The sequence below is a fragment of the Grampus griseus genome (assembly GCF_964374135.1).
Source record: "Grampus griseus genome assembly, chromosome: 2".
In the NCBI taxonomy this organism is placed as follows: Eukaryota; Metazoa; Chordata; class Mammalia; order Artiodactyla; family Delphinidae; genus Grampus; species Grampus griseus.
The window spans coordinates 41,303,288-41,316,239 of NC_139018.1; the positions used below are offsets into that span (position 1 = coordinate 41,303,288).

Sequence of the window (12,952 nt, forward strand, 5' to 3'; positions counted from 1 at the left end):
TGAATCTTCTGAAGTGAGCTTGATTGACAATATTCTGTATTGTTGATTAAAGACAGATCTGTGTACTATTGATTCCAAATACATGACTGGGTAAAGATGACAAGCTAACATGGGAAACAGGCCATGCAGCAGCGCTTACTAGGAAAGACCATATTTTTTTCAGAAGACTTATGACCTATTCTAAAACTCAGATTATATTTGGTTAATTCCCAAGAGGATTGACCTAGATGTGTAGAAAAGGAGGTGAATCTAGTCTAAACAATTTCAAAGGTGCATATCAAACACAACCTTAACCATGAAGGAGCATGTCATATTGAATGGACTTAATACTGATATATTTGATGGTAATGTATATAGTTGAAAAACTATTTCTCTAGTTGAATGACTTGCCTTTGCTACTGGATGGGATTATTTATTATTATCTATTTAACATTGGTGAAAGTTTGCAAATACATTTTAGTTTCTGCAAAGTTATTTCTAAAATGCTATTGCTGACAAAATTTAGGCAACAAGATCAGCTTCAGGTTGTTGCTAGTTCATAGTAATAAAACAAAGTTATTGATATGCTCCTCTTCTTATTTGGGATGACTAGTGGGTTTAGCCAATTCATCTAGTAACTATAAAAATATTTAGACCTATTTTAGATCACTTGGAAGTGGAATTTGAGAAGCCACAGGAATGCCCCAGACCCTGTGTATCCTTGAAATTATTAGTAAGGCTTGATACTGGGTAAGGTCTCAGATTCAAGTAAGTCTGATTTGACATATTCTTTGTGTTACCTCAGTTGCTATCACTGGAAAGAGTTCCTATAGGATAGCAATTATCCTAATTTAGATTTCTTCTGGATAAAGCTTTGGAAGAACCATTGCCAGTTTTGGCAGGCTTTTCCTCAGATGAATGTTGTTTGACCCTTGATGTGTGAGTTGTATGTAATTTTCTCTGTATGTGTATTTACTAGTTGCTGTGTAGAAAGGGGCACTGATCATGATTTCCTTGTAGCCTTGAACAGGCTTTTATATCACTCCAGAAAAGGCTTCCTGAACTCCAGCAAGAAGAGCCACTAACAAGTATTGATCATGTATCTACTATGTACCAGATGCTTTTCTATATACTAATACAAATGTGGGCAAGAAAGACATGGTCCCTGCCCTTGCAGGGCAGTATACAGTTCAGTTTGTCTTCAAGATTGTCTTAGAGGTATGGGCAGAAATATCAAAATTGGCAAAAGGAGGGCTAACTGATCATCAGCAAAACACTGAGAGAAATGTTAGGAGAAATACCTTCAACCCTCTTATCTGCATACTATCTCAGAAGAGAGTTTGGGCAGGCTCAGTTGGGGCAGTGGCCTAATGGAAACAGGCTGAATTATGAGCAGGTGAAACAAATGCAGGATGCTAGCTTAGGAAGCCTTGAGTGGGGAAAGATGGATTATTAAAGCCAAGTCGAAGTCCATTATCAGGAGTTGATTCAAATGTCAGGTAGAACAAGTATGTATGTTAAGTTTAAAGGGGCAGAGGGAGTCTAGGATTGAGATGCACAAATAGCTTGGACCAAGAGAAGTCAGGAACAAAAAATATCTCTTAGAGGATCTGCAGGTAGATGCATGTGGGTTGGTTGGGTTTATAAGTCTAGCAGCAAGGTGAGCATTTCTGCATCCCAGAGTATTTACATGTCATATAAATGATAAATAACACACTAGCAAAATTTTCATTGGTGTGCTTGGAAGCTTTATATTCAAAGGAGTTAAGTCTTTTAAATCTCATAAATAATGTTACCTGGATTTTATTATATCCTAGGAAGAGTTTCTCTAGTTTTACCAAAGGTTGTAATTTGCTCAGCTCTCGTAGTCTGTTTTCCTCTAGGTGAAGTGCCAACAGAGAGCTTGGTTTGGCAAAGGCACTATCATTAAAGGCTCTGATGCGGTTATGGTCCACTACCAATTCCTGAAGGAATTCTAAGTTGTCAAGCCCTTCAACTTGACTGATTTCATTCCCTGAAAAAGATAATTCATGATATGTTAAGTGAGCCCAAACTGAATAAAAGTTATCTATCTTCATTTAAATATTTTTTTATCAAATGATTCTTTAAGAAGTGAAGTATTAAAAAGAACATATTTCCAAGGAGAAACAGAAATGTAATTTATAGGAAGGTAGCATCATCATCAAATAATATTTGGCAAAATTTTTCCTTTAAGATATGATGCACAAAATGTACTGAATTGACCCAATCTGTCTGTTCAACAGTTAAGTGCTAAAATAGTTGATACTGATAAAAGTAGATGTATAAAAGTGCTGCAGAAGATATGCTTCCTAGCTCATATAGCTCAATAACAAAAAAACAACCTAATCAAAAAATGGGCAGAGGACCTAAATAGACATTTCTCCAAAGAAGACATACAGATGGCTGAAGTATATGAAAAGATGCTCAACATTGCTAATTATTAGAGAAATGCAAATCAAAACTACAATGAGGTACCACCTCACACTGGTCAGAATGGCCGTCATTAAAAAGTCTATAGACACTTAGGTTGCTTCCATGTCCTGGCTATTGTAAATAGTGCTGCAATGAACATTGTGGTACATGACTCTTTTTGAGTTATGGTTTTCTCAGGGTATATGCCCAGTAGTGGGACTGCTGGGTCATATGGTAGTTCTATTTTTAGTTTTTCAAGGAATCTCCATACTGTTCTCCATAGTGGCTGTATCAATTTACATTCCCATCAGATGAATGGATAAAGAAGATGTGGCACCTATGTACAATGGAATATTAGCCATAAAAAGAAACGAAACTGAGTTATTTGTAGTGTGGTGGATGGACCTAGAATCTGTCATACAGAGTGAAGTAAGTCAGAAAGAGAAAAACAAATACCGTACGCTCACACATATATATGGAATCTAAATTTTAAAAAAATGGTTCTGAAGAACCTAGGGGCAGGACAGGAATAAAGACACAGACGTAAAGAGTGGACTTAACGACTTGGGGAGGGGGAAGGGTAAGCTGGGATGAAGTGAGAGAGTGGCATGGACATATATACACTACCAAATGTAAAATAGATAGCTAGTGGGAAGCAGCCGCATAGCACAGGGAGATCAGCTTGGTGCTTTGTGACCATCTAGGGGGGTGGGATGCTGGAGAGGTTGTGGAGAAAAGGGAACCCTCCTACACTGTTGGTGGGAATGTAAATTGGTGCAGCCACTATGCAAAACAATATGGAGGTGGCTGAAAAAACTAAAAATAGAGTTGCCATATGATCCAGCAATTCAAAAAGATGCATGCACCCCAATGTTCACTGCAGCACTATTTACAATATCCAAGACATGGAAGCAACCTAAATGTCCATCAACAGATAAATGGATAAAGAAGATATGGTACATAGATACAATGGAATGTTACTCAGCCATAAAAAAGAAGGAGATAATGCCATTTGCAGCTACACGTATGGACCTAGAGATTATCATACTAACTGAATTAAGTCAGAAAGAGAAAGACAAATACCATATGATATCACTTCAATGTGGAATCTAAAATATGACACAAATGAACCCATCCACAAAACAGAAACAGACTTACAGACAGAGAACAGACTTGTGGTTGCCAAGAGGGAGAGGTGGTGGGGGAAATATGTACTGGAGTTTGGGACTAGCAGATGCAAACTATTATATATAGAATGGATAAACAACAAGAGCCTACTGTGTAGCACAGGGAACTATATTCAATATCCTATAATAAGTCATAATGGAAAAGAATATGAAAAAGACTATATATATGTATAACTGAATCACTTTGATGTACACCAGAAACTAACACAGCATTGTAAATCAACTATAATTTAATTTTAAAAACAAACAAAAACAACTTAAAAAGAAAGACCAAAATGCACCAGGAAGTAGTTAGAAAAGCAAAAAAAAAAAGATACACTTCCTGAGTATACTGGGTTATTCTAATTATTATTCTAATAGGTATTCAAATAGGTATATCTAATTATTAAAATAAACTAATTTGTTGTAATGTTAGGTTGGAAGAATATACCTTAATTATGCTGTTCTTTCTTTCTCAACATATTTTTGCACTGCAACTACATTAAAAAATTAAGAATTTATTACGTTAATTAAAACCTCAATCCTTTCATTATAGCCTATGATTTCTCTCAGCTGTAGCAATCAATAGTTTTATAAGTATGAATGATAACTTACATAAGAAGAGAAACTTTGAGTTGACCAAATGCTTTTATGTGTGTTTTCTATTCGATTCTTAAAATAGGACAGGGAAAATTTTATCCTTTTTTCTTTTTTTTTTTGCTGTATTCGGGCCTCTCACTGTTGTGGCCTCTCCTGTTGCGGAGCACAGGCTCCGGACGCACAGGCTCAGCGGCCATGGCTTATGGGCCTAGCCGCTCCGCAGCATGTGGGATCTTCCCGGACCGGGGCACGAACCCGTGTCCCCTAGCATCGGCAGGCGGACTCTCAACCACTGCGCCACCAGGGAAGCCTATCCTTTTTTAGTGATCAGAAAACTGAGGGTCAGAGAAACTGTCTTGCTCAATGACATAAAAGTGGCAACACCAGGCCTACCCTAGACCTTTTACAATGCTGCTTCTGTGCCATTCTTTCATCCACTATTTATCCTCTTTGTTACTGGACTGAATTGTGTCCCCCCCCAATTAATATGTGGAAGTCTTAACCCCTAGCCCCTCAGAACATGGCTGTATTTCGGTCTTTAAAGAGGTAACTAACGTTAAATGAGGTCATTGGGTGATCACTAATCCAATATCACTGGTGTCCTTATGTGAAGAGGAGATTAGGACACAGAGGGAAGACCATGTGAAGACACAGAATACAATTATAAGCCAAGAAGAGAGGCCCTCAGAAGTGACCAACCCTGCTGATATCTTGATCTTGGACTTCTGGCCTCCAGAACTGTGAGGAAATAAATTTTTGTTTAAGCCACCCAGGCTGTGGTACTTTGTTATGGCAGTCCTAGCAAACTAATATACTACTGAACATGTGATCCTACTTTCTTGGAATTCTTCTCTTTGTAATTTAACATATTTAGTCGAACTTAAGATGCCAACGATTGTTAAGATAGGTCAATATTTTATGTATACTAAGGAAAAAAAACATGGCTAGGTAAACTATGTTATGCCATCAATTAAGATACAACCTGATTTCAAGACATGTTAAAATATAAAAAGTGGGTGTCTCATAATTGATGAAATATGAGAAAGTTACCTTATTTTGTTTTATTCCTTAGAGAAACTGATAACATCATAACCTTCAATAAAATTGCTCACGGAATTAAATCACAGACTTTGAAACATTACCACTGCCTTACTTAAGAATGAAAAAAAGACTATTCAAGTCAGACTGAGAAAAATGACTCAGTTGTGTTAATATATTACTTTCATGAAATCATGTATTTGGACGGTCACTTTTAATAAAGTCCAGTGTTATAAAAATCACGTGACATAGCTTTAAGTGCTGAATAATGTCTACAGTAGCATATTTTTGGCTATTTTTCATTTTAGAATGTTCACTAAACATATTTAAGAAAGAAAACTCCAAAACAACAGTGCTAAATGTGATTTCAGGGATCTTATATTTAACTAGTAGAATTTGCCATTGTTAGAAAACTCTCACTTATTTACTTCTAAATTAAAAAAATTTTTTTTACTTATGAGATATTATTTATTTCCCTTCTTAACAGTTCATTTTTCTTTAATATCTTTATTGGAGTATAAGTTGCTGCTGTACAACAAAGTGAATCAGATATATATATACATATATCCCCATATCCCCTCCCTCTTGCACCTCCCTCCCACCCTCTAGGTGGTCACAAAGCACCAAGCTGATCACCCTGTGCGATGCAGCTGCTTCCCACTAGCTAGTTATTTTACATTTGGTAGTGTATGGACATCATCAAAAAATCTACAGTATAGGCTGAAGTCAGGGAGCTCCACTAGCCCAGAGATAAACCCATGCACATATGGTCACCTTATCTTTGAAAAAGGAGGCAAGAATAAAGAATGGAGAAAAAACAGCCTGTTCAGTAAGTGGTGCTGGGAAAACTGGACAGCTATAAGTAAAAGAATGAAATTAGAACACTTCCTAACACCATACACAAAAATAAAATCAAAATGGATTAGAGACCTAAATGTAAGGCTAGACACTAGCTAGTTATTTTACATTTGGTAGTGTATGGACATCATCAAAAAATCTACAGTATAGGCTGAAGTCAGGGAGCTCCATTTTTCTTTTTCAAGATTGCTTTGGCTATTTGGGGTCTTTCCACACAAATTGTGAAATTTTTTGTTCTAGTACTGTGAAAAATGCCCTTGGTAGTTTGATAGGGATTGCAATGAATCTGTAAATAGCTTTGGGTAGTATAGTCATTTTCACAATGTTGATTCTTCCAATTCAAAACATGGTATATCTCTCCACCTGTTGGTATCATCTTTAATACCTTTCATCAGTGTCTTATACTTTTCTGCATACAGGTCTTTTGTCTCCTTAGGTAGGTTTATTCCTAGGCATTTTATTCTTTTTGTTGCAGTGGTAAATGGGAGTGTTTCCTTAATTTCTCTTTCATATTTTTCAACATTAGTGTATAGGAATGCAAGAGATTTCTGTGCATTAATTTTGTATCCTGCTACTTAACCAGATTCACTGATTAGCTTTACTAGTTTTCTGGTAGCATCTTTAGGATTCTCTCTGTAAAGTATCATGTCATCTGCAAACAGTGACAGCTTTACTTCTTCTTCTCTGATTTGGATTCCTTTTATTTCTTTTTATTCTCTGATTGCTGTAGCTAAAACTTCCAAAACTATGTTGAATAATAGTGGTGAGAGTGGGATCCTTGTCTTATTCCTGATTTTAGAGGAAATGGTTTCAGTTTTTCACCATTGATGATGATGTTGGCTGTGGGTTTATCATATATGGCCTTTATTATGTTGAGGTAAGTTCCCTCTATGCCTGCTTTCTGGAGAGTTTTTATCATAAATGGGTGTTGAATTTTGTTGAAAGCTTTTTCTACAGCTATGGAGATGATCATATGGTTTTTATCCTTCAGTTTGTTAATATGGGGTATCACATTGATTGATTTGCGTATATTGAAGAATCCTTGCATCCCTGGGATACACCCCCACTTGATCATGGTGTATGATCCTTTTAATGTGCTGTTGGATTCTGTTTGCTAGTATTTTGTTGAGGATTTTTGCATCTATGTTCATGAGTGATATTGGTCTTTAGTTTTCTTTTTTGTGCCATCTTTGTCTGATTTTGGCATCAGGGTGATGGTGACCTTGTAGAATGAGTTTGGGAGCATTCCTCCCTCTGCTATATTTTGGAAGAGTTTGAGAAGGATAGGTGTTAGCTTTTCTCCAAACTGATAGAATTCACCTGTGAAGCAGTCTGGTCCTGGGCTTTATGTTTGTTGGAAGATTTTTAATCACAGTTTCAATTTCAGTGCTTGTGGTTGGTCTGCTTATATATTCTATTTCTTCCTGGTTCAGTCTCAGAAGGTTGTGCTTTTCTAAGAATTTGTCCCTTTCTTCCAGGTTGTCCATTTTTTTGGCATACAGTTCCGTGTAGTAATCCCTCATGATTCTTTGATTTCTGCAGTGTCAGTTGTTACTTCTCCTTTTTCATTTCTAATTCTGTTGATTTGAGTCTTCTCCCTTTTTTTCTTGAAGAGTCTGGCTAATGGCTTATCAATTCAGTTTATCTTCTAAAAGAACCAACTTTTAGTTTTATTGATCTTTGCTATTGTGTCCTTCACTTCTTTTTCATTCATTTCTGACCTTATCTTTATGATTTCTTTCCTTCTGCTAACTTTGGGGTTTTTTTGTTCTTCTTCCTCTAATTGCTTTAGGTGTAAGATTAGATTGTTTATTTGAGATTTTTCTTGTTTCTTGATGTAGGATTGTATTGCTATAAACTTCCCTCTTAGACCTGCTTTTGATGCATCCCATAGGTTTTGGGTTGTTGTGTTTTCATTGTCATTTGTTTCTAGGTATTTTTTGATTTCCTCTTTGATTTCTTCAGTGATCTCTTCATTATTTGGTAGTGTATTGTTTAGCCTCCATGTGTTTGTATTTTTTACATTTTCTTTCCTGTAATTGATATCTAGTCTCATAGCGTTGTGATGGAGAAGATACTTGATACGATTTCAATTTTCTTAAATTTACCAAGGCTTGATTTGTGGCCCAAGATATGATCTATCCTGGAGAATGTTCCATAAGCACTTGAGAAGAAATTGTATTCTGTCATTTTTGGATGGAATGTCCTATAAATATCAATTAAGTCCATCTTGTCTAATGTGTCATTTAAAGCTTGTGTTTCCGTATTTATTTTCATTTTGGATGATCTGTCCATTGGTGAAAGTGGGGTGTTAAAGTCCCCTACTATGATTTTGTTACTGTTGATGGCCCCTTTTATGGCTGTTAGCATTTGCCTTATGTATTGAGGTGCTCCTATATTGGGTGCATAAATATTTACAATTGTTATATCTTCTTGTTGGATTGATCCTTAGATCATTATGTAGTGTCCTTGTCTCTTGTAATAGTCTTTATTTTAAAGTCTATTTTGTCAGATATGAGAATTGCTACTCCAGCTTTCTTTTGATTTCCATTTGCATGGAATATCTTTTTCCATTCCCTCACTTTCAGTCTGTATGTGTCCCTAGGTCTGAAGTGGGTGTCTTGTAGACAGCATATATATGGGTCTTGTTTTTGTATCCATTCAGCCAGTCTACGTCTTTTGGTTGGAGCATTCAATCCATTTACATTTAAGATTATTCTCAGTATGTATGTTCCTACTCCCATTTGCTTAATTGTTTTGGGTTTGTTACTGTAGGTCTTTTCCTTCTCTTGTGTCTCCTGCCTATAGAAGTTCCTTAGGCATTTGTTGTAAAGCTGGTTTGTTAGTGCTGAATTCTCTTCACTTTTGCTTGTCTGTAAAGGTTTTAATTTCTCCATTGAATCTGAATGAGATCCTTGCTGGGTAGAGTAATCTTGGTTGTAGGTTTTTCCCTTTCATCACTTTAAACATGTCCCTTCTGGCTTGCATAGTTTCTGCTGAAAGATCAGCTGTTAACCTTATGGGGATTCCCTTGTATGTTATTTGTTGTTTTTCCCATGCTGCCTTTAATATTTTTTATTTGTATTTAATTTTTGATAGTTTGATTAATATGTGTCTTGGTGTGTTTCCCCTTGGATTTATCCTGTATGGGACTCTCTGCAATTCCTGGACTTGATTGACTATTTCCTTTCCCATGTTAGGGAAGTCTTCAACTATAATCTCTTCAAATATTTTCTCAGACCCTTTTTTCTCTTCTTCTGGGATCCCTATAATTCGAATGTTGGTGCATTTAATGTTTTCCCTGAGGTCTCTGAGACTGTCCTCAATTCTTCTCATTCTTTTTTGTTTATTCTGCTCTGTGGTAGTTATTTCCACTATTTTATCTTCCAGGTCACTTATCCGTTCTTATCTTCCAGGTCACTTATCCGACAGACAAATTTCTATCTTTCCATTTAGATTAACTCTGTGTTTAGGGTCTCCTTTTCACAGGATGCAGGTTTGTAATTCCTGTTGTTTTTGGTGTCTGCCCCCTGTGGGTAAGGTTGGTTCAGTGGCTTGTGTAGGCTTCCTGGTGGAGGGCACTGGTGCCTGGGTTCTGGTGGGTTGGGCTGGCTCTTTTCTTTCTGGTGGGCAGGGCTGCATCCAGTGGTGTGTTTTTGGGGTGTCTGTGCATTCAGTATGATTTTAGGTAGCCTCTCTGCTAATCTGTGGGATTGTGTTCCTGTCTTGCTTTGGCATGGGGTGTCCAGCACTGGAGCTTGCTAGCCATTGGGTGGCGCTAGGTCTTAGTGTTGAGACAGAGATCTCTGGGAGAGCTCTTGCCAATTGTTATTACTTGGGGCTGGGAGGTCTATGGTGGGCCAATGTCCTTAACTCAGCTCTCCCACCACAGACGCTCAGGCCTGATATCAGGCTGGAGCATCAAGACCCTGTCAGCCACATGGCTCAGAAGAAAAGAAAAGGGAGAAAAAAAGAAAGAAAAAATTAAATTAAATTAAAATTTAAAAACTTTTTAAAAATTATTAAAATTAAAAAATTAAAAAGTAATTAAAAAAAGAAGAGAGCAACCAAACCAATAAACAAATCCACCAATGATAACAAGTGCTAAAAACTATACTAAGCATAAAAATCAGAAACAAGTCAGTCTCAGACAGCAAACCTGAAGTCTACAATTTACCGTCTCCACCAGTGAAGGGGCTTCCTATTGTGTGGAAACTTTTCCTCCTTCACAGCTCCCTCCCAGATGTGGAAGTCCCGTCCCTATTCTTTTGTCTCTGTTTTTACTTTTTTCTTTTGTTCCACCCAGATACATAGGGATTTCTTGCCCTTGGGAAGTCTGAGGTCTTCTGCCAACGTTCAGTAGGTGTTCTGTAGGAGTGTTCCACATGCAGATGTATTTTTGATGTATTTGTGAAGAGGAAGGTGATCTCCACATCCTACTCCTCCGCCATCTTGATGGTCTCCCAATTCCCACTTATTTAACTAGATAGTTATATTTTAGATAAATTTGACCCTTAACCCTTAAGATTCTAACTTGCTTCCCTACAGCCCCACCCTGCCCTTTCCCTAAAGACTGTACCTTTCCCACCATCTTGCAAACTTAACACAATATGTGAAATGTAAGTTCATTAACTCTCTGGTAGACCATGGCATGGCGTCATCTTATCACTGCCTACATTTGTGTACTCCTCTACAACTTTTGCCCTCTTCTCTCTTTAGACTGACCTTAGAATTATCTCCTCCTGTTCAGTATCTTTAACCTAACTCACCTCTTTACAAACCTTTAAAATATGCTTATAATTTCACTAGCTACCTTCTGATCTCTTACCTTCTTTTCAGGGACAAGTTCCTTGAGCATCCAACCTCTGTTTGTTGTCTTTACTGCCTATCCAACCACTTCCCTCTATATTGTTTTCACTTTGGCTTTTGCTCTTCCCACACTTCCAAATCTGATACTCTGAAGGTTACTAATGGTCTCCTTTTTTGTTGAATCCAATTGTGTACATCCAGTATGTTTTTCATAGGCCTCATTCTTTTTATCATTTGACTTTAGGTCAATCACCCTCTTTTCTCCTGACATTTAGAGTTTGTATTTCTTGGTTTTCTTTCAAAATTTTGTGAATGTCTCCTTTGCTGGTGCTTATTCCACCCTTCTTAATACTGGGTGTGGGGTGTGGAAGGGAATTGCTGAGAGGTAGTGGGTTTGTCTCCACATCCCTTTTTGGCTTTTCATTCTTTCTCTATACTTATTTCCTAAGTAAGCACATATGCTATGACTTTACCTGTTACCTCCACTGGGATAATTCTAAAATATACATCTCCAGTTTTGACCTGTGGTGCAGTACTACAACTTGAAAAAGTTTCCATTTTCATGTCTGAAAGTTGTCACAACACTAACTAATCTTTCCCTAGCTTTAGTACCTCATTTTGCCCAATCTCTTAATAAAAGCATGCAAACATCTTGAACTATTTTTCTTTCCTTGTATATCTAGTCATTAAGTACTAATATTTACTTCTTTTAAACTGCATTTTGGACTCACCCTTTCCACTGAGACCACTCTAGCCCCATTATGTCATTCATGCTGCATAGAAAATGCCATGTGTCTTGGTGTCAGAGCTAGAATGCAATATTCTGTAGCTCTAGAATATCACATTTACATTATTTATATAAATAACCCAAGATAAACCCATTAGTGATTACTGAAATATTTTTGTCAATGAATCTGTTTTAATGTTGATGCTTATATTTGCTTTCAAAACAGGATGATAATCAAATCAGTTTTTAATAATAAAGACTTATACATGAATAGTGTTGCTACTCACCCTGAAGAAAGAGGAATTTTAAATTTCTTAGTCTGTTAAGCTGTAGCTGAATGAGATTACAAATTCCGTTGTAGCCCAAATGAAGAACTTCTAAACTGTGCATTATTGGAGGCAAATTTTCACTGCTCATTGTATCTCTGAAACACACATGTAAGTTTGAGCCCATAAACTTAATTTCAAACCAGCTGTTTGTATAAACATGAAAAGACAGTTTGGTATGTATTTACTATAAATTGAAGTTTAAAAAGAAAAAGAATGGAGCTTCCCTGGTGGCGCAGTGGTTGAGAGTCCGCCTCCCGATGCAGGGAACACGGGTTCGTGCCCCGGTCCGGGAGGATCCCATGTGCCGCGGAGCGGCTGGGCCCATGACTCATGGCTGCTGAGCCTGCGCGTCCGGAGCCTGTGCTCCGCAATGGGAGAGGCCACGGCAGTGAGAGGCCCGCGTACCGCAAAAAAAAAAAAAAAAAAAAAAACTATACTCCAATAAAAAGAAAAAGAATGAATTTAGTAATAAATCAAACTATAATATTCTGTCTTCATAATTTATATAATAATCACATTTTCTTCTTTAAAAACAGTTTTATATGCTAAAGAACAAAGAAATACAGAAAGAGTTACTTGAAATAAAAAGCAAGAGCCAGTGCAATCAGGCAAGAAAAAGAAAAAAACAAATGTATTCAGATTGGAAAGGAATTAGTAAAACTGTCCTTATTCTCAGATGACAGGGTCTTATATTTAGAAAATCCTTAGGAATCCACCAAAAAACTATTATTGCACCAATAAATGAGTTCAGCAAGATTACAGAGTAAAAGATTAATATACAAAAATCAACTGAATTTCTATACATCTTCAATAAACTGAGAATGAAATTAAGACTTCTATTCACAATAGTATAAAGAAGGATAAAATGCTTCACAAAAAATTAACAAAAGGAGTACAAAATGTATACACAGAAGATTACAAAACATTGCTGAGATAAATTAAAGATCTAAATAAATGGAGAAATATTCTGTGTTCACAGATTAGAAGACTCACTATTACTACTAAGATGGTAG

The 12,952-nt window shown here is 36.8% G+C and overlaps 1 protein-coding gene across 1 annotated transcript in view; it reads right to left on the reverse strand.

The window, feature by feature from the left end:
* Positions 1-12,952, reverse strand: part of LRRC9 (leucine rich repeat containing 9) — a gene marked incomplete at both ends in the record, with an annotated part of 100,081 nt that overhangs the window by 12,202 nt on the left and 74,927 nt on the right. Inside the window, 2 exons of the mRNA XM_082647576.1 lie at positions 1,776-1,993; positions 11,898-12,034. Coding sequence (XP_082503702.1) covers positions 1,776-1,993; positions 11,898-12,034 — 355 coding nt within the window. The remainder of the gene's footprint in view (positions 1-1,775; positions 1,994-11,897; positions 12,035-12,952) is intronic.